At 37.7% G+C, this 27,928-nt stretch overlaps 3 protein-coding genes across 16 annotated transcripts in view; all 3 read right to left on the reverse strand.

The window, feature by feature from the left end:
* Window positions 1-3,140, reverse strand: part of trip4 (thyroid hormone receptor interactor 4) — a 76,631-nt gene extending 73,491 nt beyond the window's left edge. The window contains exons 1-6 of one of the 4 annotated variants that reach the window (XM_046033349.1): window positions 2,997-3,140; window positions 1,819-2,000; window positions 1,477-1,607; window positions 1,064-1,282; window positions 871-949; window positions 104-209 (exon numbers count right to left, since the gene is read on the reverse strand). In XM_046033349.1, coding sequence (XP_045889305.1) covers window positions 104-209; window positions 871-949; window positions 1,064-1,282; window positions 1,477-1,596 — 524 coding nt within the window. In that variant the 5' untranslated portion in view covers window positions 1,597-1,607; window positions 1,819-2,000; window positions 2,997-3,140. Of the gene's footprint in view, window positions 1-103; window positions 210-870; window positions 950-1,063; window positions 1,283-1,476; window positions 1,608-1,818; window positions 2,001-2,706; window positions 2,820-2,886 lie in introns of those variants that run through there. The other 3 variants (XM_046033347.1, XM_046033350.1, XM_046033348.1) reach the window with 3 other exon arrangements.
* The window catches only part of neo1a (neogenin 1a), a 629,602-nt gene that overhangs the window by 538,915 nt on the left and 62,759 nt on the right, over window positions 1-27,928 (reverse strand). The window lies entirely within an intron of this gene.
* Window positions 6,837-26,655, reverse strand: chrna7a (cholinergic receptor, nicotinic, alpha 7a (neuronal)). The gene is made up of 10 exons (XM_046033353.1): window positions 26,578-26,655; window positions 24,065-24,204; window positions 23,627-23,671; window positions 20,218-20,327; window positions 17,944-18,023; window positions 13,109-13,276; window positions 12,807-13,001; window positions 8,996-9,082; window positions 8,498-8,607; window positions 6,837-7,413 (listed from the first exon to the last, which is right to left on the reverse strand). Exons 1-10 carry the CDS (start codon window positions 26,630-26,632, stop codon window positions 6,871-6,873), a joined length of 1,533 nt encoding a protein of 510 aa, XP_045889309.1. The 5' UTR covers window positions 26,633-26,655; the 3' UTR covers window positions 6,837-6,870.

Below are 27,928 nucleotides of genomic sequence, written 5' to 3' on the forward strand. Positions count from 1 at the left end.
CATGATTACCTTCCACAGTAATTGAAAAACCCGTGTCGACACTGCACACCAAGCAGTATGCCATCCTTTCTTGTGAGGCTCTTTTCTTCATATTTCATGCTACCTGTTTCTGTCATATTCCAGCAGTTTCTCTTTGTGCTGGACAGCCTTCTCCAAGCCAGCCTTCATCATGGCCTCTTGGTGTGGGAGATAATCTCTTTCTCCACAATCTGTCACCAAAACAAAAACAAATGAATAGCATAAACCCACTGTTTCATACATTTTAGTATTTAATTATTATAGTATTTAATTATAAATTAATTGGGGTGGCGATGGTGCAGTGGGTAGGACACATGCCTTTGGTATGAGAGACCCGGGTTCGATTCCCATCGTGACACATTCACCAATGTGTCCTCGAGCAAGACACTTAACCCCCAGAGTTTCCCACAGAATGACAGCGTAACTGTGGCGGGGGGGTGCAGTTGATGTTGACGTTAACATAGCGGTCCTCATTAGCTAGGCTACTTGCTATTAACTTTTTTGAAGGTGGGTCTCTGACATTGACAGCGTTGTGTTGGACAGATTTGTGCCGCAGTGTAGTGGTGCCGAGCGAATATATGTGCTGCGAGCAGCTCTGTACTCAAATACGATTTTACCCATTTTAAATAGTAAAGTAAAAAATAAATAAAATCGAAAATCAATATGTGGCTGTCAGCGTTGATAATGTGGCAGGCCACCACAAATAAATCAATGTGTGGGAAAGACTGACCCCTAATTGCTCCAGAGGGGTGCGACCTCTGATATATATATCCATATTGTAAGTCACTTTGGATAAAAGTGTTAGCTAAATCAAATGAGTAAATAATTATTCTGATTAGTTGGGACTCTCACCTCCCATAAGCTTCTTTCTCAGTTTCTGGCTTTTGTTTGAGTCTCGTTGCAGGATCTCTAGCTCTTCTTTTGTGCAGACCTGAATCAAAAAAAAAACTATGAGTGAAGAATACTAAACTAGATAACAAGGATTATCAACCAGACAAGCTGACTGAAATAAAATGGAATCTAAAGACTCAAAAAACATATCTACCAGGCTTCCACAGAAGAGGCAGGGTCCTGAGCCCTCTTGCTCACACACAATGCGACCACAGCTGATGCAGTTGTTGATGAGCTTGTGCTTTTGGGCAAGGCACTCACAGGCATGTCGACCCGGGAGTAAGACAGCCAGCTTGTCCTGTCCCTCTTTATTATAAAGATTGACAAATTTACTTTTCTTCTTTGTTGAAGAAGTGCTACTGTTTTCTTGGGCCTGAGAAAGTAGTACATGTAGAGAGGAAATAAGAAGAGAGCAAAGAAATAGATGAGTCAAGCAAATCAGCACAAAGATAAAAATGAAATGGATCAAATTAACTTGTGTTGTGACATTTTTGTACTCAAACCATGAGAATTACCTTCATAAAGTAGGCAATAAGAAAACAAATGTTTAGGCCGACGTGTACTCACCCTCATCAGATCAATGGGGGTTTTGACTGCCTCTGGCTCAGGTTCTGTTTGGCTCACAGTCATCACCTCCTGTTTGTTACGGCCCTTGCGCTTCGACTTCTTCTGTGTATCTTTGCTCATGTCTTGTGAATCTAGGAAAGGAGAACAAATTACATTCAACAAATATTGTGGATAACACATTCATAAGACATTTAAATCATTACAATTTTTATTTATTTACAATCTTTAGTCGTGCACAAGTACCTTACATAGTGGATAATGGCAAGGTTGTTAATGGCCGGGAGGAATTTTATGTACATCAAAATACATTCAATGGCAGACATCAAACATTTGTTGGCCTACCTGCTGATGAAACGGATTCCTTGTAAAGGAACACACTTGTGTTATCTATAGACTGTTTCTGAGTCTTCTTCCATCTGCAGAGAAGGTCATCTATAAACTGCCCTTTTCTCCCATCTGTGCCCTGCAGGAGGTCTCCCACATACTCCTCAATCTCTTCAGCTCTTTCGATAGATAGAATGTATCTAGACAGCACGATGACATAATTAACATTTAATGTTAATTTTTGATAAAATAGTTGTTTCTTTTGCATGTTTGCTTTTGATTTGTAGAAATGTTTAAGCATAATGAAGCAACATTGGGTTTATTGTACTCAAAATTCATCTATTACTTATCAAATTATTGTGAAATTAGAAATTATTGTGTGACTTCTCATCACATACTGCCTATGTAGGTATGCTCACACTTTCACCTATACTTGATAACCATCTGTGGTTGAAACAATGTCAAAAATGTCTACATAAAATAAGAAAAATACGAACTGGAAATTAACAAATGTGTGCACCTCTTGTGCATCCTTAGTATCTTTGTATTTTTGTCGTTAGTAACGTTACAGATAATTGAAGGGACATTACAAGGCATACACGTTTTTATGTTGCCCTGCCCTAAAACTCATGACAAACGTCCATTTCAAACCCTAATCTGATCATCAACGTGTCATAAACGTCACAAAGTGACATCACTGAGGATGTGTCACATGGAAAGGTGAGATTTGTATTTAATAGAGTCTAATAAGTTAGGGAATGAAATCACTGGTTAGCCTTTAGCTAATAAATAGCTAATACACCTGTCAAACAGTCTACCTGCTACTGTGACAGCTGTGTAAGTAAATAACGTTACCAAACGTATTTATAGCTAGCTGTATCAAAGGAACGTACATCTAACACTCACACACATCATTTTTGACTGACGATATTTTCATACGCAGTCACACTGGAAAACCTCTCCACAAAAACTGTTACAGCACTACCAAGCTAGCCTTTTCATCTCGAAGACAGACGTTAGCTTGTTGGCAGAGAGTGTCTGTCAGCACTTTAACCGTCACATTTAACTAACGTTAACTTTTCTTACTGGACGATGTCTTCACACGCCTCCAACCCAAACTTGTGCTGGAACTGGTCCACACACCACTGCAACAAAGCGTCCGACATTTTAAAAGCTAAAAGACTTTACACTCTAACCTCAGATCAACGATATCAGTGGCGTGTCAACTGAATGGATGTGTTTCCAGTCGGCGAAATAACAAAGGCGCACACCCACTGGTTAACTATGTGGCAGCAGAGAATCCCATCCTGAAACAACCAGTGCTGCAGATTGGGAGGTTCCTCCCAACTCGTACGACAAACACCACTGTTCATGTCGCTTTATCGGTGTGCCTGGTAACTTCAGTCAACAGGTGGCAGTTTTGTAATGGATTAAAATAAAGATGCCTTCAGATAAAACCGGAGAGTTGAATCTTTCTGTGGTGGAGGAAGTTTACAGAGGCAAAGGTAAAAGTTATAATACCATACTGTACAAATACTCCGTTACAAGTTAAGGCCTGTATTGAAAATGTTACTTAAGTAAAAGTATGTAATCAGACAAATGTACATAAATTATTAAAAGTACCCAATGCAGAAAACATTGCCCCTTTGATTGCTATACTAATATCATTTAATTATTTTTACTTATACATTAATATAAAAGCAGATTTTACTGCTGTAGTGGGTTGAAATTAACCTATTTTCTAACTAAAAGTAGCAAATCCTCACATTTGTGAAGCTGGAAACATGAAATGTTTTTTCAAGAAAAATGAAACTGACAAATCATTTCAGTTGTACTTTTATATACTGTTTGGTAGTTTAATTTATAAGAAAATGTCCATCCATCCATCGTCAACCGCTTATCCTGCATACAGGGGTTATAAGAAAATGTATAATTTATAATTAATTTATAATTTATATTTGATAAACTCTTCATGTTCTCTGTGTGTGTGCAAAGAATCTTTGTAAAAGTAACTAGTAATTAAAGCTTCCAGATAAATTTAGTAGAGTAGGGCTAAAAAGTACGATATTTCCCCATTAATTGTTGTGGAGTAGAAGAAAAATGTGGCAGAAAAGTCTCAAGTAAAGTACGAGTACCTCAAATACAGCTGGTAAAAGTGGAGATAATTTTGATTATTTTATACATTGTTGGGTAGCTTAACCTATAATGATACATCATAATTGATTTGTTAATTATTTTTTATTAATTAATAATAATTAATTATTAATCCTCTGAATTCCTCTGAAATGTAGCAGAGTAGAAGGTAGAAAGAAGCAGAAAATGGAAAGACCAAAGTACAAGTTCTTTAAAATTGTACTTAAGTACAATACTTAGAATAAATATAGATACTTTTCACCACTGCTTGTAATTGAATATTTTATAACAACCAAATTTTATATTTCCTCAAAATGTTTGGTAACCAAAAAAAAAAAGCCAAATTTTCTTCCCAGATGCCTTGTGTCAATTATAACGTTCACTTTATGAGTTTTAAAGACCCCCAATAGTTGTTTTTTCTAGTAATCGTAATTGATGTGTACCCTGAATGATAAGGTCAAACTACCAAATCAAGCATTTGAAAACTTTCACTGTAAAAATTAGGTGGTTCAACTTAAAAACTTAAGTTCAATTGCTGCCTTAAAAATGTGAGTAAACTCAACTTTAAGAAAAGCTTTGTTTCAACTCATGATGTTACGTTATACAATTTGTTTAATTAATGATAATTTATTGTTTGAACTTAATACTATGAGTTTAAACAACTATCTATATTACATTGGCCATTCAAGGAAACTTGCTTTCTCTTGTCAAACAAACACACAATTCTACACCCCTTCAACTCACATTTTTAAGTTCAGATAACTAAATATTATAAGTCATTGCAAGTTAGTGTAACTTGGAAATGCAAGTTCACCTGCTCCCTTGAAAATGCAAGTTAACTCAACTTGAAGATTGCCTTTGTTTCAACTCATAAATTTAAGTTCATAAAGTGGATATAACTACAGTGTTCTAGTTGTCTCAATGTTAGTTAAATGAACAAGTTTGAGTTATTCTTCATAGTTTCAAGTTAATGCAACTTAAACAAATTAATACTACTTTCCATTTCAAGTTAAGGGATTTAAATTCCAAATTTGTTTCAGTTTACTATAAAGGGCCTTGAAGACAGACCACAACAACAGCACCACTGTGCTATTATCTTCAATGACTTGTGGCGGGGCATGTAAGTTTGTTGGTGCACCTGTGCACGCTGCAGTCAAAGTTCAAAATAGCAACAGATGTCACCTCCTTTCTGAAAGGGCCTTAAAGCCATTGTCAGGAACCCTTTCCACCAGTGGCACTAGTCTTGTTTACCACAAGAATTTGAATATATGACTTATCTGCAGTGTATAATTAGCAGGGGTGAGCAAGAACACCACTATCTCTTTCTGTATCTGTTAAACAAATTAAATTTTCTGTATCTACTCAGAATGGGCAGGGCTTAATCTATAAGTGGGCGGTATTTACTGTAAGTTATTTAAGTCTGAAATCAGAACTTGCTATATTTATTAGAAAACTATTTACAGAACAGCCTCAGAATTGAGCTTCAGAGCGATGTTTTTGATCACAATAGTAATTGACTTTTTTTTTATAAAGGTTCCTATATTTATAGTTTATAACAAAACAGACATTGACACATGACACATGATAAGATAAAAAGTATCTGTACCGGATACTCGTGTCAACAGAGTATTCGCTAAACCCTAATAATTATGTATATGTTTTTCTCAAACTCAAAAGACGCAGCACCTAGGCAATCCTAGTACTGGCCTTTTTTTTCAACTGATAACTTACATAAGTTCAATCAACACGACAAAAGTGTCAAATAGTCAACACAATGAATTAATGCAAGTTTAACTTTCTAAAACTCATACAGTTGTGTTCAAAATCCAAAACTTATCAGAGCTATTTCAGTTAAAAAGAAGTAGTAAGTTGACAGTTGATTTTTTTCAGTGTTCCTGTTCAATGAAATTTTTCATTCACTCTTGCAGAATTAAATGTAGGCAAAGTGATGACTCATCATCCTTCAGTTCTCCAGGAGCTGCATTAGAGTACATTAGTAGAGTTTTTGGCTTTTGCTAGCTGATTGTGAAATAGCCTTCCGTGTCAGTCTGTTCTGTTTCTGTTGACTGTTTCAATTTGATGGTGCAAGGAAAGGCACAAAATTGTATTTGTATGTATCAAACAGTTCTGTACAGCAAGAAAACATTTTTTAGTTGGTGTCCCATTTTCAAATAGAAAAATTGCATTTATTTGAGAAACGTTACAGTACAACTGTTGACTGGACAAGAACAAAAACATCATAATTTGAATGAACCAACATGAAAAGCAAAATATTTTGACCTCACAGTAATTCTTTAATTATCAAAATAAATCTAATAAAAATAAGTAAGAATCAAGAATTGAGGTGATATAAGCTTATTCTTATGACAATAATTAACTAATAACTTAACTAATTAATTTGTAATTATAAAAAGGCAATTTACAACATCACATAATTATTTTGAATATATAAGTTCATGTGATACAACAAATACATTTCAATACAAGATACTATAGCAGTTATGTTTCGTATAAGGAATAGATTTTAGTGAGGATCTTCTAATAGATACAACTTAATGAACAATACTACACAGGTAACATCATATAACAAACCACAGTTGCGTTCTTTGTAGGTTAGCAAATTACACCACTTAAACAATGTTTTGTAGTATTAGTTTTTAGTTGCTTTAAAACAGTACAAAGGCTGGTCATTTTCCCCACCATCATGTAAGACATAAATTCAGCTATTTATGTCTTGCATACATTTTTTCTGAAGTCCTCAATTTGATTTTGCTTTAAGTATTGTTAAATATTTGTCCCATCAGTCCCGTACTAGCAGTGTTACCACTAACTGTATCCAAACTACTGCCCTGTGAGTTAACAAATGGTTACTCTGGGATAAGAGTGATTAGTATAGGCTTTTGTTTTTGTTGAAGCATTTATTTCCTCATACAGTCCTCAAGTGAAAAAGTCTTTGGAAATGGCCTCTACAAAGTTGGGTGCTGACATAAGGATCCCAATGGTGCAGAGGACAGTGAAGAGAGAGAAAGCCATGAGACAAAGCCTGTCGATAACAGACGCAGCAAACTTCCACTCGTTGCACACTAACTCATCCTCATCTTGGTCACGGAAACGTTTGGCAATATATCGCACCTCCTCCAGGATCTTGGCCAGCTCTGGTTCTACACTGCCTACTGAGGAGCTGTGACCTGTGGGGAGGAGCATCTCATCCTCACCTGCTCGTCCGATCAGGCGTCCACAGAGGACCCCAGAGTCAGGTGAGGTGGCAGCTGTGGAGTAGTGGAGGCTCTCCAGGCCACGGATGCCAACATAAAGCATGTTGCCGTTGGTGGATTGGGAGGCTGAGGCGCTAGCATTGAGTTCCATGCTGGTCAGGCTGCTCCGTGGAGCCTTGTTGTGACAGGCTGAACGCACTCGCGCCTCACCTGGGCGCTTCATGCGCAGAAACCAGGCGCACCAGTTCAGCAGGATCACACGGGTCTTTGGAATCAAACAATTATGAAAAAGAAAGATTAATACAGCTCCTATCAACTTTAAATCGATTGTATTAAATGAAGGATATATAAATGTCTGTCTGTCAATACAGACAGACATTTATATAAACACATCGGCCAGACTCTGAATCCTCCTGGTAAATTATTGTGTATAAGTTGTTATATTTTCAACTTGCAAGCAAACTTTTTCACATTTGAACACTAAGCAATATCCTGGTGCTGTCCTGAGGGGAGTCCTCTAAACACTGCTGGTTAAATACCTCCCGAATACATAACAACAACAACAACAATCTTTATTTGTAGAGCACTTTTCAAAAACAAGTTACAAAGTGTAAAGACAATAATACTCGAAAGACAATAATCCAAAAACAATACAAGATAAAAGCAAGAAAACATTGAAAAGACGTTTAAAGACAAAAGACACGTTTAAGGTATATATAAAATAAGTAAAATAGAATAAAATAAAAGGGATAAAATAAAGTCAAATAAGATCGGGAAAGGCTCTCCTATAAAAGTATGTTTTAAGAAGGGACTTAAAAGAGTTCACTGACTCAGCCGACCTGATTTCCTCGGGCAGGCTGTTCCAGAGCCTCGGGGCCCTGACAGCAAACGCTCTGTCCCCTTTAGTTTTCAGTCGAGACTCTGGAACAGACAACAGACCTCTGCCCGAGGATCTCAAGGTACGTGCTGGTGCGTATGGGACTAAAAGGTCAGAAATATAACAAGGCGAGAGACCATGAAGAGCTTTAAAAGTGATCAATAACATTTTAAAGTCAATTCTAAAACATACTGGGAGCCAGTGTAATGAAGCTAAAATAGGGGTGATGTGGTCATATTTCTTTGTTCTGGTTTGTTTCTTTGTACATGGCCTTACACAATAAATGCTTATTAATCTTGAGCAAAATTGACTATAACCTAATAGAAAAACAGTATAATCAAAGCAGACGTTCACATTTTATCATAATAAAAGCCACAGTTTTGTGGTATGGCTAGAGGCAAGTGACTACAGTGATGTAACTGGGATCAAAGTACAAGTCACAGATAATGGTGTAATATCAAACAACACTCACCCACTTCGGCATCTTGCCTCCATCAGGGTCATGGTGGTGATACTGTAAGACCAGAACTGTAGCAATTACTGAGAGACCAACAATGACCATGGTAGTGGCAAAGTACTCAGCTGGGTAGAAGAAAAAGAGGAGATATTAAGAATGGATACAGAAAACTGTTTAATGCAGTAAAACAGAAGCAGGTAACATTACAAGAAGAAAACAAGAGGATAAAATAAAAGGTCTCAGCAACAGAAAAAGGCAAACTTCATGACTCAAACACATTAATCCCTTTACACACATAAAATGATTAGTGTGTTTGAGTCTACTACTTCTACTTCTTTCAAATATAGTGACTCAGATTGCTAAATGAAAAACTGTAAATACTGGAAGCCTGCTGAAACTTAGTTTCACTGTGATATAAGAGAACCCCAGATTAGAAATGACTATACAAATTTCCAGCCACGTCTTCCCCAGTTGACACCCGGAGCGACTGCTTTTAACTTTAGCCAGGCTTACCTATTAAAGGCACCGAGTCTGATGTGGCGGGCATAATCTCTGCAACTAGCAGCATAAAGACAGTCAGGGAGAGCAGGACTGTGATGCCTGGGGAGGAGACCAAATCTCAGTTAGCACTTCACAATAAAACCTAAGTGCAATGAAAAGTAAACCATTCAGATCACACAGTCATGACAGGACCCAGTGATTCTTTGATGTTGAAATCTGCCACAAGTCTACATACATTTGATGTTTTATGACAAAAAGATTCAGTCAAACAATATATTTCCATCCTTAGAAATAATTTTGTAATAAAAGGTAAACAATTGAGTGGGTTATCTCTGGATTTTTTTGTATAACGATGACTGTTTAATGTTTTCCATTCAAGTGTATTCATTGTACTCAGTCATATTCTGTTGTTCTGATTTGTTCCCATTTTGCGTCAAGTCCTCCAGTTTATTCCATGCATTTGTGATGCCTTATATTCTTATGCTAATTTTGCCTTGTTTCAAATTTTAAGCTTCTACAATGGTGTAGTCCACTGCAGCCAAATGTGAAAAAGAAAAGCCACAATAAGAATTTCTAATACTGTGCCCTAGTCACTCACTACATCACCTGAGAAGGTACAAGCAGAGAAAGACATCACAGGTATCTTTAAAATAGATGTGAGCAGACATTATAGTTAGAACCACCAAGGAGTTTCCACAAATGAGCTGACATTGCTAAGCCACTGGTGCTACTTAACAAATATACTTCTCAGCATGATTAAGAGTCAGAAGTTAAACTGCAGGCATTCTTATTTACATCCGACACCTCTGAAAAACACTTAGCTGCCTATCATGACTTCTGCTGCTGATGATGTTTCTTACATCTGTGGAACAAGGAGGAAAGGTGAATCCTTTCAAATGACAATTAGTGGTGCATGCATGATCTCAAATATCATAACTAAAATTGATGAAAATGATAATTTAAGCTTTTACATTATTAAATACAAAAATACAGTATGACTTGACATTAGTTGTTTTATTCTGCCAAATATTTAAGAATTAAATCTGATAAATTCAAAAGCAACTAGAAACAATGCTTCTATTAATCTGGATAATCCAAACACCTTACTGCCAACACTTGTATTTAGGAACAAATCTTCTACCAAAAGTAAAAAAAATAAAAAATTGTAATAACTGTTTCTATAAAATGTTGCTGATCAGTTTTAAAAAATATATTTTTTAAATGCCGTACCACAAACTTAATTCCATAGTGATGCAGGCAGAAATTTCAAAACCTCTGTGAATACAACCTTGACTATACGCATAGTAAGATAGCAGATGGGAAAATATGTTTTTGCTTTGTGATTTGAATGAACCTGTTGTGGTGGCAGCCCAGCTGACGGTGAGTGTCCTGGTTTTTTCTCCTTTTTATCAGTTATTCTGCTTTTTTCCTTGGTTTTCTGTTCCCTGCCTGCCTCCCTGTGTTTTCTCCCCTGTGTGCTCTCTCTCCCTCTGCTCCTGAGCCCAGCCAACTACCTGCACCTGCATCTCATCAGCCACCTCGTCAGCCTGCCACACCTGCCAGTAATCACCTCATGCCTGCCTGTATTTCAACCCCGGTTCTCCACACCATCCTCGCTTGATCGTCATTGCTCTGTACCCGGTGCCACCTCCGTGTTCAGGATTTCATGTTTCTTGGTTTTTCACATTTTCCCTGTGCCTTGTCGCCGTCATCTCTAACCCTGCCTCTCTGTCTGTTTCCCTCCCCAGGTACACTCACCCTCGTCCTCCGTTCAGTCGGCTGGGCTCATCAACCGGCCCTCTCCTCCTCAGACTTCCCTCACGGCATCCTCCCAGTTCTCCCACCGCTCCTCGCTTCCTCAGCCCCAGTGTTCCCCGGCTCCCTGGCCCCCTGTCTCCTTGGTTCCCCGTGCCTGTGCTTCCCCGACATCCACCTCTTCCTCCGCTCCAGTCCCTTTACCCCTTTCTCCCTCAATAAACCTCCTTCCCTCCAAACATTGCATTTGGGTCCTCTCTGTCCCCACACCACACAACCCCATAACAGAACCAACCATTTAAACAAATGTTTACAATTCTATGAAATATGAACAAAGTATAATATAGTCCAACATAAACAACAATTTACAACACTGATATAAAATTATCGATGCAAAATGCAGAGACTATAAGAATAAAAATGCACAAACAATAATCTTCCAGTTGATCTATTTCAGCATTTTACAAATCATAATTCTTATGACAGCCCAGTTTTATTGCTGAGTGTTCACCATTCTTAAATAAGAGTGGTTGGGTTGATATACTGACTTCATTTATATTAGATCTGTCAACACATGCCAGCACACATGCAAACTCATGAAGTATGCCTGATGTGTGCTATGAACTCCAGTATATAACACCCTTCAAAAACATTTTGTGATAAGGAGAATTAAGAGCATATTATACTTCACATGAGCAACTGTCATATCTTATTTCTTCTTTCTGTCTATGAGCTATCCAAAAATCAGAAGAAATGCGCACAGACACACACACCTTTGGATAATTAAGGGATCCAGCTGCAATGCAGGACTCTAATGATTTGAGGAAGGCACAAACTACATAAATCAACGCCCCCATTCCCCCCTCTTCCTCCTCCAACTCCCATATACAGTACACACACACACACACACACGCACACACACGCACACACACGCCTATACCACCACCACCACCACCTACCCACTGTCTACACCAAGCCAAGTACGCATGAAGTGGGTTTAAACATTCAAGTCAACTATGACAACAGATTGAACAGTTTTCTCGGCCCACTGACAGTTCAGTCACTCTGATTATCAGATTAATTCTCAAGTCCACAGAGGAAGTGGATTAATGATGAAACCATTGTTCATTGTTTTTCAAAGAATGTCTGATTTCCCAGTAGACAAATGAGCTAGGATATGCATTTATTCAAGATAATAAAAATGTAAGAACAATAGAAAGATTGACTGTGTGTTGAAACCACTTGGGCCGTAAACAATTGATTTTGATTATGATCTCATTCGTATTCAGCTGAATTCTTTAAACAGCACTGAGTCGTTATTCATAGGTCACAGTAAAGTCAACATGGTAGGGGGCCATCAAAGCGAGCTGGTAAACATTTTAATTTGAAATGATAAAATATATCAGCATTGAGAGTATCAAAGGGCATGCAATTTTTGCAGTAACAGTGACATTTGAGAAAGAACTGTAAGAAGTAAAAAAAGAAATATCCAGAAACTATTTACTGGGTCAGATGTGCAAAAGACTTGATATGGAGTAACATATCAGGTCTTACGCATATGAGTTATGTCAAGATCTGAGCAACTCCTCTGTGTTTAGAGCAGGGCTGGACAAAAATATCAAATAAGCTTAAGATCAAGACATTACATTACCTAAACATGATGTTACCTGCCAATTCAGTGGTAGCATCATGTAAGTGTGAATTATGTATTGATGAAAAATTAAGGGAGAAGTGCACTGCAGACCACGCAAAAACGCAGTCAGCCAAGTTCTTGTAGAGCTAGTAAAAATATATAGACGGAAGTTTCTGATACATATGCTCTGCAAATTTGAAACATTGCTCCCAGCCAAGGGACATCGAGGTGGGCCAACAGAAATAAATGCACCTCTACTTTGGCTCACAATGATTAAAAACTAATGCAGTTTCAGTAAAAATATGAGATGAGTTGACAGCCTCAGAAAATACAGTACATTTAAATTTGAACCTATATGGATGAATGGACAGAGCCAGACAAGCAATCTACAGTATGTGAATGTGTGTATGTGTGTGTGTGTGCTTGTTCCCTAACCCAGTGAGATCTTCTCCCCAGAGTCAGCAGGCAAAAGGAAGACAAGCAGGGCCAGAGTGGAGATCAGGACACATGGGATGAGCAGATTGAGGCCATAGTAGAGGGTCCGTCTCCGCATAACCACAGTGAAAGTGACGTCAGGGTACGGTTCCTCGCAGCAGTCGTAGAAATGCTCTTTCTTCCGTCCTGGAACCTCTGTGAGGCAAAACAAAACAAACTCAGCAAAAGTTATGGAGAAAACATGCGTGATGCACTTTTGAATTTGAATCCTCTGTACTTCACTGGCCACAAGTCCCTCTTACCGACAAGATCCCACTCTCCATTGGCGATGTAGCCGGTGATATCTGCCTCCAGCATCTTTAAATCCAGAGACCAGCCCCCGTATGTCCAGGAACCAAACTTGAGGTCACATCTCTGGACATCAAAGGGGAACCAGCGCACATCGATGTGGCAGGTGCTCTTGAAGATCCCTGTTGTGGTGAGAAACATGAAAAGACCAAGACGGATCACAGAAAGACTTGCTTTGATATGTACTGTACTTCACACTCACAGCAGAAGGCTACTGAAGAGAGAGAGAGAGAGAGAAAGAAACAGATAGAGTGATATTTTGAGCTATGATAGACAGCATATTCAGTGACTGTGGAATAAAGAAGGCAGAGGGCGAATGAAAAGCTAAATAACAGCACCCAACAGCTAGAGAGGCAGCAAGAGAGGTTTTACTCCGACAAGATATGGAGTCCAAGTCCCATCCATCCAATGAGTTTAAAAATTCAATATGACAATGAGATGAAAGTGGCCAGTAATCCTTTAGGAGAGGCAGGCACCAAACTAATTTCCATCCACATATAAGAAAGATATGAGCCATCGGCAATAAACAAGGTCTCTCTCTCAGTGCAATGAAGATGATTAACCTCAGCAGGGAATGAACAGAGATGGGGAAAAAACAGAACGTCTCTATTTACTGCAATGAACCTCAGTGGGTATCAGGAAACTCAAATGATTTGGAATGGCTCCCTATGTCGACTCTGCATATAGTTATTTAATGCAGTTGTGTTGAGCTCAAGCGGCGAATTACTATTTTGAGCCAATATGGCATTCATTGAGGGTTCATTTGTAACAAAGTTGCGAGGCGATTTGCTTGCGACAGAGGCAATCAATCCAGAAGAAATTCAATGATGAAGCTATTTACGCTGATATTGATTAAGATGCTGAGGCAAAGCAGCGCTGCAGGCCAGCGCTTTTGCATGGTATGGGAAAAAAGGGGGGGAAGAAGAGTCTGCCAGGGAGAAGAGTAATCACCAGCTGTAACAAGAAGGCCTTCTGTTTCAATGTGTTCCCATGCATGCATGTGGGAGTTTGTATGTGCATGTATGTGTGTATACAAATGGTTTTACAGAAAGTGTCATATATTTTAAGACCGCACAGTGTGGCAGCAGTGGGTCAGTACGGGCTTGATCAGGAAACGTGCATCGCCGATCAACGCGTCACTAACAAAGTGTGACAGTGATGGATCCATGTGTGTGAAGCATTATATTTTTGTTACTGGGATAAGAACGTTTTAAGGCACAAGGCTACATACCATCAGTTGGACAATTTGGGGAAATTATTTTATGTCAAGTTGGCTCATCTCTTATGATGTTATGTACTATTCATAACTGGACTAGTGGGTCAGTAGACGAGCTAATGGGGTTCCGAATAAACGTATACAATTATTGGCTAAGCGTTAGATGAGAACAGAATATCACCCTTATATACATATTTTATGTATGTTAAATATGAAGCTACATTCAGCAGTTGCTTAGCTTAGCTTAGCTTAGAATAAAGACTAGGAAGCAGCGGAAACAGCTAGCCTGGCACTGTCCAAAATGAACAGGTAACAAAATTCGCCTACCATCACCTCTAAAATTCACTAATTAACATGTAATCTCTTGTTTGTTCATTCCGCACATAAAACTCAACTGGTTTTGCACAGATTAAACAAAATATACATAGACTGCACAGACCAGGCTGGCTGTTATGCATGTTTTCCGTTTTTTACTAAGCTAATCTATGCTAAGATAAGCAACTGCTGGCTGTAGGTTCATATTTACCACACAGACATAAGAGTGAAATCAATCTTCTAATCTAACTCTTTACAAGAAAGCAAATATGTAGACCAAGAAAAAACAAACAAAGAACTATGAAGCAAAAAAAAAACCTATTGATGAAAATTGTTGTTTCACTTATCCCCAAAAGAAAATACACCATAATGGCTGAGTAAAATAATTCTGAAATTAAAAATCAATCTGCATATTTTTAAGGAGGATTTTGTTTGTTTGATAAATGCACCTCTGGAATTCAACAAAATTAATTCAATTTATATTTTTATGAAAAGATTAAATAAAATGCTGTCATTGTGTTTGATGATACTGCATTTGCATATCATCAAGCCATGATAAACTAGTGATACCTCGTCGTAGTTATTGCCCCTGAAAGCTGGTGTGTTTTGATTTATGTAACATTAGGCAAATGTTTTGATGCAAAGTACAAAAAGGAAAACTTCATTTGGAGGCTAGTGCTGGGGGGCCATAAATTTTTGTTTCAGGGGCAGATATGGCCTAGGAGCTGCTATTTACTTACCAATATTATACAGAAAGGATGAAGGAATCAGTCAACTCAAAGCTTAAAAACTAGTACGTCAACAGAGAGGACAATTGGAAAAGTTCTGGAGCACAGTTATAGAGGGATATAAGATGCAACAACTAATGTTTTACATAAAGGTTGTCTGTCAATGATATACTGCCACATCATATACAAAATATGCATTATAAGAAATTATATTGACATGGAAATCAAGATTGATTCTTTTCTTTATTTAGACCATATGGTCAATTAAGTTCACTGTATAAATCCAGTACCTTTTCCTGTACTGTTCATGTTTGTAAGTCACATAAGAAGGACACTTCATTAGCAGTAAATTAATATTGTTCCAAGTCTGTTCAAAGGCTCTTCTGTCATGTAGCATGTATGTAGTATGCTGTGTGGTTATAAGTCAGTGTAACTGTCTGACTATGATTAGACTATTAGACTATTGTTAATAACTAAGCAATTTGAATGGCTGTATGGAAACACATCTATGTAAGGCAAGGCAAGGCAAGTTTATTTGTATAGCGCATTTCAACAACAAGGTAATTCAAAGTGCTTTGCATGAAACATAAAAGCAACAGGGAAATAAAATCTTTTTTTAAAAAGTTTAAAAGCAACATAGGGAAATTGAAAAAATACACATTAAAAAATAATAAAAGTTACAGTGCAGTGTAAAATATTTAATTAAAAGCAATGGTAAAAAGCTAAAAACAAAGAAAAAGAAAACAATAAATTAAATGTTACAGTGCAGTGTAAGTTATCAATCTACTAGTTAAAGGCAGTGGTAAAAAGAAAAATCTTAAATATTTAATTAAAAGCAATGGTAAAAAGGAAAGTCTTCAGTCTTAATTTAAAAGAACTGACAGTTTCAGCAGACCTACAGTTATCTGGGAGTTTATTCCAGATATACGGAGCATAATAACTGAACGCTGCTTCTCCTTGTTTAGATTTGACTCTGGGGACAGAAAGCAAACCTGCCCCAGACGACCTGAGAGGTCTGGATGGTTCGTAACGAAGCAGAAGATCAGAAATGTATTTTGGCCCTAAACCATTTAGTGCTTTATAAACTAACAGCAGGATTTTGAAATCAATTCTTTGACATACAGGAAGCCAATGTAAAGACCTCAGCACTGAAGTGATGTGATCCACCTTTTTGGTCTTATTGAGGACTCGAGCAGCAGCGTTCTGAATCAGCTGCAGCTGTCTGATGGATTTCTTAGGGAGCCCTGTAAGGACACTGTTACAGTAGTCGAGTCGACTGAAGACAAATGCATGGATTTGGAAGTTTTTCCAGGTCTTGCTGAGACATAAGTCCTTTAATCCGTGATATATTCTTCAGGTGATAGTATGCTGACTTTGTAATTGTCTTAATGTGGCTCCTCAAATTCAAGTCTGAGTCCATGACTACACCAAGATTTCTGGCTTGATTTGTGGTTCTTAACATTACAGATTGAAGTCGAGCACTGACTTTCAATCGTTCCTCCCTGGCTCCAAAAACATTAACTTCAGTTTTATCTTTGTTCAGTTGAAGAAAATTACGGCACATCCAGCCGTTGACCTGCTTAATCATAGTCCCCTGCTGAAATGGTTATGTAAATCTTTGTGTCATCTGCATAATTATGGTAACATATTTTGTTGTTTTTCATAATCTGAGCCAGTGGAAGCATGTAAATGTTAAACAAAAGAGGCCCCAGAATGGAGCCTTGGGGAACTCCACATGTCATTTTTGTCAGCTCAGATGTGTGATTATCTATAGACACAAAGTAGCCACTGTCCTTTAAGTAGGATTCAAACCATTTTAGTACTGTGCCAGAACGTCCAACCCAGTTTTCAAGTCAGTCTAGTAATATGTTGTGGTCGACCGTGTCGAATGCAGCACTGAGATCCAATAATACTAGGACTGAAATTCTACCACTGTCAGTGTTTAAATGGATGCCATTGAAGACCTTAACAAGAGCCGTCTCAGTGCTGTGATATGGTCGAAATCCTGACTGGAAGACATCAAAATGGTTAATTAGTGTCTGGAATGACATGAATGAACTAATGGTGTTCCTGAGAATGCTTGCAAAAAATACGGGATGCCATCATGAAATCAAAAAATGGAAAAGGAGAAAACCGGAAATCTGATTTACAGAAAAACAACATGCGGTTTAATTTCAGATGTCTTAAAAAAAGATATTTTGTGTTTAATTATTTTCACATATTTACTTCCTATGTGCAGTCTCTTTTAGAGTCTGGAGGTAGAACAAAAGGTTGATTTATCTAGGTTGTTTAAAAATAACATGCCTTTATTTTATTTTATTGAGAAGAAAGTCTTTACATTATTATTACGCTGTGTATATCAGGGGTCTCCCAACAAGCAGCATCTGTGACTACTTTGAAATATTTTTGTAATGTGTAGAAAATAGCAAGGTAAGGCAGCAATGATCCAACGTCTAACATTTCCAATGAGTAAACACCAGGTTTTGTATGATACTGAAGTGTCACGACTAACAGAGATTGTGACTCTTACCTGGAGGTAAGTAGACACAGTAGCCTGAGGAGTTGACCAAAATGTTGGTGTGGAAAGTAGCATCAAATCTTTCATCTGCACTGTGGAAAACATGGAGCTACATCAGTATTTACAGCTAAGTTATCTGCAACCAAAGTACAGCTTCAGTGCAAAATATTTGAATAAATTCACACATTGATGCAACCTTTGCAAGAACCGCTATTAATTAGAAGGATGCAACTTAAGTTGGAATGAGCCACACACAGCGAGAGAAACAGATGTGGTGGTAAAATACAAATATTTCTCTAACTCATTATTGCAGCAGGTACACAGCACACAAGGATTCACAGCTGATGTAACATTTCCCTTGAGATGGTTATTCAGTGGTTACCCTCATTCTCCCCTGCTACCCACAATTCACTGCCTCTAAATAAACTCCCCAGAGGTTGAGGCATGGTTGAGCTGAAGTTGAAAGCTTGAAAAAGAAAAAAACTTTACTTGCCGCAGTGTCTAATTCAAAGAGTCTCAAATCAAGGCTTTACACAGTGGACAATGACAAATGAAGTACAATGCTTTTTCCCTCATTAGTAGATAGAGAGAGTAGAGTGCCTCTAATGTGATTTGTTCAGATCTTTCTTAAAAGATTGATTAATGGTGATCTTTATAGCATTTTCCATTAGGGACATATAATAAAATATTCTTTCACCCATCTTTTTTATACAAGTTTACTCATTTGTCTAAATGATTTATTGCCCTTAAGAGCTCTTCTAGACAGCACTGCATATATTTAAATTGAAGAGCAACACTGACCTTGAATTGTAATGTTCCTGTCTGAAGAGTAGCTTACCTAACAGCATGAGCTGTATCAGCAACATTGTCCATTTTTAGTAACATTTCTGATTAACCTTTCCTTTTAACATGGGAATACATTCACTTTATGCATTGTGATCTTCCAAGCTTGTACCAGACAGACATGCTTAGTTTAGAAAATTAGAGCTATCCAAGATTTTTTGTTTTTCAAAAAGGAAGGAGGTTTAAGTAAGTTTTGTGGAACAGTGGTGTTTATCTATCTTTCAGTTTCAGCTTAAGGGTCTTTCTGCAGGATATGCTGAAAATGTCCTGTGACAACATGGGGTCTGATGCTTTGCAGACATCCTGAAACAAGCAGACGCCTGAATCCAGCACATTCTGGCTTGTAGCCTGAAAATATTGTGTTATGTTCTATTGAGCCAATGAGAATTTTCCACTCTGGTGAAAAATAAAATTTTATTTTATTCTATTTTATTTGGGATTCAGTTTGAAGGAAATAAAGCACTTCCCAACTGCTTGTATATGCTTTTTGGAATCATTTTATGTTATCATGTGGCATTTATTCTTTATAATTAGTGCACACTGCCTAAATACTGTTTTGTTGAATTTGGCCCATTTGTAGGTGAGACATCCAAACACTTGTTTTTTGTACCTTGAGGTTTGATTGTACAAGTGTTGTCAGATTCAGTAAACACTATTAACAGTGTTTCATCATGATGAATGCCACCTGCTCAGGAGTAGATGCACCTTTGTGAGATTTAATTAATTAGCAAAATCAACAAACTTAATTTGCTATCTAAGGCTACCTGTTCCACTGCATTTGTTTCATTCAGAAAAATGTCACCCAAGAGCAAAAAGAAGAACTTCACAACTTCAAGTCCTGCTGTCAGAAGTCAGCAGATGAAAACTGGCAACAAGCAGCCAGTCAGTAGTGGCATTAGGGGACCCAAGGGGAAAGTTTTATTTAATTATTCAAATTGTCATTCTAGTCGAATTCAGTACATTTAAAATCCAAATGAATTCACAAGGCATTTAATTATTAAAACAAACTATGTGACTTGTTACAGTTCATGTATATGTTGTTTATATCACAGATAAAATTCTAAATCCAAAAGATTTTGTAAATGCCACACATTATTTTAAATCACCTGGACATCCCATTTAAGAATGAATTGGTTAGTAGTGGTGTGCTTCTTTCATGAGGCCCAATGTTTTCCTAAATTTATATTTTTAACACAAGATCACAGGGACCAAACCAATTATTCCTTTATGTTTCAGAAAAGTCAGATCTGTGGTTTCTGATATATCAAACTCATTTTAACAATGTTGTTTTTAACTCAGGAACACAAAAATCCAGAATACATCATCCCTCTGAGATCATCCCCCATTCTATTGTGTAGAGGACAATGCATGCATGCTGAGTCTGACACCATGCATATCCAATTACAGTGCAGCACCAAGCTGATCTGTCCTTATAATACTTACCTGTTATACAGCAGAATGTCTGGCTTCCAAATGAGATGGTCAGGAAATCTCACATTGGTCACACCTGGATACTCAGATGTATTCCACTGGAGATAATAATCATTCCATAACTGTGGAATACAGAAACATGATGTACATTTCATATTTCACATGTATATCAGTAACATATCCTGCAAACCAGCTCTGAGTCTCCAGTTTGGTAAAATTTGTTTGAAAGCTGAGGCTTTAACACAAGTGTGTTTTTAGTGGCAGTGACAGTTACTATAATGGGTAAAACAAATGAGACACCTGCTGTGAGTGACATTATGCAGTGGTATGCTACAAGATTTGAGTTCAGTTGAGTTTCAGGGAATAAGATTTTCGGAAGTAGCCTGCATTAGGGTTTTTTTCAATTCAAACAGTATGTAGTGTACAGCACTGAAAATGCTGAATTCTAGAGGGTAAAACAAAACTTATAAATCAGACACAGGTTGTAGATTCAACAACTGTTGATCAGCTAAAATTCAAACATACAATATTACTATAACTCTAGATTAAACCAGTGATGTTGTTTCTTTGGTCACTGCAGTGGATCTCAAACCAAATAGTAATGTTATGATATGTTTATCAAAGGGCGTTATACAGTATGTCGATCAAGACCAAATGTCTACAGCCATACTATCAGCTCTGTGATAGGCAAGGCATGTTTATGATGTTCACCATCTTAGTTTAGCATGTTAGCATGCTAACATTTACTCATTAGCACAAAATAGAAAGTACAGCTGAGGCTGATGGGAATGCCATTAGCGTTGCAAGTATTTGGTCATAAAATAAAGTACTGGACAATAACAAAATTAACCAAATTTATTACAATTCACCCACATGAATGTGTCTAGAAAGTGAATTAAAAATATAAACCTGTTAGTGGTTCCAGAGGAAAAGTCAGAGGATCACCAAAATCATTAGCATACCCTTGCTGTCTGGACAAAAGTTGTGGATTGACATACATGTGACCATACTGACATTTCCATCCATAGAGACATGTCCCTAGCATATCTCTAAAGCCCTGATGCCACTTATTGTAAATAATGAGTAGAGAGGTATGGGTGATTACTTTCACAGAGCTGAGCTCAGAGCTGAAAAGTCAAGATGGCAATAAAATGGAAAGGGACAATACATGACAAAAAATGTTTCACGGTTCATTGACCTCTTTGAAAAACAAGCACAAAATCCATCCAGGCCCTCTGCAAATGTGCGCATATGATGACTTGCTGATATTTACAGCTGAGTAGAAAAAACGGTACAGCTAGTTGATCTGGCTAGGACATAATATCGTGATGTTTTACACCTTGATGAAATGGCTTTTTCAAATAAGATCTATAATTAATTTTTAATTAATTCAAACCTACATGGTATTCAGATAATGGCTGTTGCCAGCACTGAGAGATATAAAGGTCAGACGCTAACGGCGGAGTAAATCACATTGAGGGAGGGTGGAATCACCTGTATGGCTCACATGGTAAATTCAGAGTAAAGTGCATTTCCACAGTCATGTTATCCTCACCAACTTGCTGCTCTTTTTAACAGAAATACTGATCTCATTCACTAATTCCAGTATTTACATCTACTTTGCCATTCTTTCGATCGATGTTGAGGAATATTTTGATATTTGGAGAAATACGCTGATTGATTTCTTGCTAAGAATTGGATGAGAAAATCAGTCTGATATCTGTATATTAAATATGAAGCTACAGCCAGATGCTGGTTTGCTTAGCTTAGCATAGAGATGGAAACTGGGGAAACAGGTAACCTAGCACAGTTTTTTTTAACAAATTAAAAAAACAAGATAAAAAGTGACAATTAGTGAGCTTCAGATATGTTGATAGATGGATTTGTTACCTTTCGAACAGAACCAGGCAAGCTGTTTCCCCCTGTTTCCAGTCTTTGCTAATTTAAGTTAAGTTAACCAGGTTGTGGCTGTAGCCTTATATTTAAAAGGCAATTATGACAGTGTTATCAGTCTTCTTGTCTAACTCGGTAAGAACGCATATTTCCAAAAATGTCAAACTATTCCATGAAACTCACTGACGGCCCCAGGAAAGGGCACCATGGGTAAAAAAAATAGTGTAATGAGTAAAATTAAAACACTATACAATAGTTTGCCATTGCAGTTCATCTCCTTAACAAATCATGAACATGACGCCTAAAACCAAAACTGACGCTACTCAATTATTCATGTCATTATGTTGTAAATGCTACAATTGTCCGCATGTATAATTTGCTCATTCCAAAACTATCCTGAGGCAGTAAAAATCTTATAATCACTACTCTCTGGCAAAAATGGTTGAGTGTGTAATCTTACAGAACCATCTGCAATGTCTCAAAGTGACTTTCAGAGATGAACGCTTCTTTAGTACATTTAAACTTTCTTCCACACAAGTAGGCTAAGCCAACATATGATAGACCAACGCTAACAGAGGGTAGATACTGTAGGTGCTGTCTTGTGTTTGAGAGCCAGAGTCGATTTGGCAGAGTGTGGAGTGAGAGAGATTGAGAGAGATTGAGTGAGACTGCTGCTGTGATTCCACAGGATGATTTAAAACAACCCAAAGCAGCCTTGATACAGCTTGCTGACGGTGCAGCAGCAGGGAACTCATGTCACACAATGGACAGGCTGCGATAAAACATCTGTGCTCATACACTTCATCTCACTGCGTGGAGGAGAAATGGGCATATTGCTCCCATGGAAGATGAAATAAGACTGGGTACCAGTAGATGTGATAAACAAGATTGTAAAACAATACACATTTCAACACAGACATACTATATTAATAATTAGTTACATTTGTTGGGATTAGATGCACAAACTAAATACCAGGTTAAACGCAGCCAACAGTTCAACATGTAGAGGAAAATGCTTATTCACTTTCTTGCAGAGAGTTAGATGACAAGATGAATATAACTCTCATATCTGTGTGGTAAATATAAAGCTACAGCCAGCACCCGTTAAGCTTAGCTTAGCATCAAAACTGGAAGAAGGGGGAAACACGTAGCCTTGCTCTCTTTAAATTTAACAAAATCCAATGGAAGTGTAGAAACAACAATTTGTGTTATTTGGGGGGGATAATGTGCCTCACGTCCTGGAGTCTTGTTGTCACTGTGAGCACTCCAGGAAATCACTGCCAAGAAATAGTCCGGCCACTAACCCCTGAAAAACTATTAGGGTGTCATCTGTCTCTCGCCCAGGCCATGCTCAGATAGACTCCAGCATCTTGTGAACACCAACAGGATAAGTAGATATAGAAAGTGTATGGATTTATTTTTACAAATATAGTAAATGGGAAAATGTAATATGTGTTTAAGTTTAATGATAAGGATGTGCAGCTCCATGTTTCTGTCTTTACATACATTGTACAGGGAAAAGTCTTACCAGTTGTAGCCAAATGTTGGTTGTTAAAACCTGGTTCTTCTCATCCTGTTGAAAATTTTGATATTTATTAATATTATTTATTCAGGTATTGTGATGCATCTTTTCTCAGTTTACATTTCAAAAAGGAGGAATCATGTCACTGAAAGAATTTAAACATTCACAGCTTCACCTCTCAGGGCAGGAGTAATGGAAAAACAATTGACTGTTAAGCAGTGACAGCTGTTTAGCCCCAAGACAGTTCCTTCATCAGTTGTGCTTTCTGAATCTATTTGTGATTTAAAGACATCCAAATCCAAACATAAATATGATTGAAAATGTATTAATGTGCATGAAAGATAATTGAAACACTTACACATGAGAATTGATTTTCTGAGTGAGTTATCATAACACCATCTTGTGCAGTGCATATGCATGTGTGGAAAGCCATTATTTACGTACCACATCCATGATCTGTATGAGGGTTAAGCCAAAGCGAACAGTGAGAGTCTGAGAGTCATTCACGACTGGTCTCTCCAGCGGGTTGTAATCAGTCATCAGGTCTCTGTACAGTCTGCGCTGGTGTTTCCCTTGAAGAGAAACTAAAGAAGAGAAACGCTGTTAGTCTCATCTTTTGCCAATTAATGTTCAGTTTCATTGCCAAACTCCCATTTATACAGCCATCCTCCAGCACAAACATTTTTATGAACTGAACTTAATGAATATTTCCCTCTGAACCACATTGTCAATCTCATGGTGGCACTAGAGGAAATGTCAGGAGATCAGTCAGACATTATCCTCTGGGGAACAAGAATGAGCAATCTATCCAATAATTGTAGAGATATTCCTGGACTAAAGTGATGGACAGACAGGCATTGCGTTGAGTTTCTGGCTCAATATCACACCTCTTCCCATTTATTGTCTTGCCTTATGTTGCAGGTACCCATCACCACTCCAGCTCCACCTTACACTCCTTGCTGGAGCCCTTTCAGACACTGAGTGCTGCTGATTCACCTTCAACATGGACTGTGCAGGTTGTAAAATACTTGCCTGCACTAAAACCTCTCACTTCTAATTTTGAATTTCATTTAATCTTTGTCAGGGTCTTTTTTGTTAAATTAAAATACAGAATGGAATATTTTAACAAAGTCTAAGGTGGTGAGAAACATGCAGCCCATACAAGGCAATTACCCAAATACAATACCTGGCCTTGATTCATCTCACTGTGCAAATCAGAACTGCCCCTCATTTTAACACACTTTCGTCTCCCCTGATGAGTTATGGAGCATTTTTGGCAGCATCTATTCACTTCACTAATGGCCATAGCCCAATTATCCTAAACCACCTATGAGAAGCACATTATCCCGATGATTTGGCAGAGAGCTTGTTGACTGTAGGCAACTCCCCATTTCTCCGCTGTCTGTCGCATCTGGTTCTTTCATAAAAAGACTGAAAGACTGGCTGAAAGCTGGTCTTTGTCCATGGCTGAATCCTCTGTTGATTTGCCCTTTCCAGTCCCACCATAATCAAATTTCACTATGAGGATCAAGGCAAGATCACATCAATTTGTGTTACTGTCCTAAGATGTTTCTGTAATACAGCCATGTACATGTCTTGGCCATCAGACCATGCAAGAAACATTTCGGATACGATGTCAATATGTTGCTAAAAGTAAGCTGTGAGCCATAAAAGGGAGAAGCAAAGTCTTTCTACCTCTTAATTAAAATTGAACAGACTTAATAATGTCAGGGAGATGGACAAGGGCCTTAAGTATCCCAGACATGTGCTCAGACAGTTAGATGTACATGTACACCCTAACACCACTTCTCTCCATCTGCCTCTCTACGTTTCAGGGAAGCCTCAATTAGCTAGTGACTGTAAAGTGCAGACCAAGAGCCTGTGTCAGTGATTATCATTAAGTTAATTGCCTCAATCAAAATATTCAAAATTCATAGCAGATCTGTGTAAAAGTGATGAGACACAACATGGCTCTTTCAAGAACTAATTACCAAAAATCAGGGTTTATTATATGGTTTCATCAGATTTTTTATTTGCCTGGGTTGACTTGTGATGTGCATCCTTCTAGACTGAGTATCAATACCAAATTTATACTACCTTTATACTTTATATTAATGCTGTGCCGCTGTAATATATTATTCACTTTTACTTGTTTGTCCAAGTGTTAGAAAACAACACAAATAGGCCTACAGATTAATGCCATGTTACTTTCCTCATTTCCATCCATGAAAACACTCTGCAAGTCTTCACCTAAAGCTCAGCATGAGATACCTTACATAACATCAGTAAAAGCTGCAAGAAGTTCCATGCTTATCTGACAAATCAGTCACATACAGCAGACAAAAAAATGAACTGTAATGTGTATCTTAAACCATTGTAGGCTACAAATGGGATCTTGTTTTACAGTTATTACATTTCTACACCCTGTAGCTACTTGTAAAACCATATTTATTGTTAAATAGATAGATAAATGGATGGAACTTAAAAAAAACGTACCTCCACTAATTAACATCAGGCACAAGAATAAAACGGGGGATCAAATGGAAATACAAATCTTGTACTTTACTACACATATTCCGCATTTTGTCTAAGCACGTTGTGTGGTTGACGATATTTATTTATGTGGATTTTGCCTGGGCACTTGTGTTAAAAAAAAAAGATGAACATGAGTCCAACAGGACAGTGCCGAAAAAAAAATAAGCGCCAGGACATCCCTTTAATAGTGCATATTACATCAAGGCTACTAATGAAGTCACGTTTTTTATTTCAAATAACATTAAAGAACGAGTTTACCAAAAACACGTTGTTTGGCACAACAGGTAGGCTATGTCATTACATTTAGTAGGCTTGCAAACCAAACCAGAGCAGGTCAACTTCACATGAAACACAAAAACCGCAAGACCCCCTGCCTCCTAATCAAATTTCATTAGCAATTAAAGCGCATGTTGACAGCCTACCTTTCACCGTGAAGGCGGTAACTGCTAGAAAAAGCAGAAAATTCACCAAGTCCATGTTGAACCGAGCGAGGAGTGAGAGCAGAGAGAGTCCTCAGTTCGTCTCTGAACCTATCGAGATGCTGGAACGATGCTATTGTGTGTGTGTGTGTGTGTGTGTGTGTGTGTGTGTGTGTGTGTGTGTGTGTGTGTGTGTGTGTAAATAAGTCCTCCTCTTAATGAATGGCTGCTGTTTGGCAGGAGAGCGATGAGATTTGTTGCAGCATCAAGACTGATGCTCGCCGACTGACCATAAACCCAATGACATACTTTGGGCGGGGGAATATAATAGAAAATGGGACAAAAATGTAGATTCCATCTCCATATGCTGTAGCTACAAATACATGTTTTGACTGTTACTTTTTTGTACATTGTGAAACATATACATATATGTGGCCAGTGTTTTGTGACTAAATAGTCCAAAAGATCCCCAACAGATGCAACCCTAGCATGGTAATCCAGTACAACAGTCCAAAATGAGTTTAAAGAGTTTGAAAGTGGATGGACAGGGATGCTTGTTGCAAAACAAGGTGACATCTGCTGGTCACTGCACATAATTACAACCGTATTTTGAAATGTATTTGACGCATGGATTCTTTTCCTACTGTTTATCCGTCTAATTTTGCAAGACTGCACATATTTTTGAAATTGTAAAGCGATTTATTGGTTATGTTAGAAAAGTGCAATATAAATGCAGTCCATTTATGCTACCATATACTATTAGAGACAAATTAGACACAACCAATCCCAGAATACGAAAAACATAAAAACACTAATAAATAAAAATACAGCTTCGAAATCAACTCTGAGTTAGTCTAAGTTTGGCATGAGTTGTGATATCTAATAAAACTTGATATGATATGGTAGTAGGCCTACTCTGGGATAATAATTTTAAGACACAATAAAGATTCAAAATAACCGAATAGCACAACAGTTGGGGACATTATATTGTCAGTGCAGTAATGTCTGCTCTGCTTGGAGCTTACTTTGACAGTGAAACTTAAAAATCCAATAGGAGATCCTAGGTGCACACAGGCAAATTTGTTTTTAGACAAAAGGCTCCCGTCATCACAGACAAAAAGTAGGCAATATTAATTTGAACTCATTAAAACTTTGAGTTTAGCTTTTAGCCTATAGGTGTCCTAATCTGTGTTTAGATAGCTTTACCATTCACTACGCAAGCATGAGCTGATTTCTAAATAAACACGCTGTACCTGAAGGTAAACACCAACAAAAATGTTATTTGCTCTCTGTGTTTGCCTTGGAAAGTGGCTGCCATTGACTGTAAGTGAATTTAATGAAGCTATAAATTCTG

The sequence above is a fragment of the Micropterus dolomieu genome, linkage group LG20, assembly GCF_021292245.1.
Source record: "Micropterus dolomieu isolate WLL.071019.BEF.003 ecotype Adirondacks linkage group LG20, ASM2129224v1, whole genome shotgun sequence".
In the NCBI taxonomy this organism is placed as follows: domain Eukaryota; kingdom Metazoa; phylum Chordata; class Actinopteri; order Centrarchiformes; family Centrarchidae; genus Micropterus; species Micropterus dolomieu.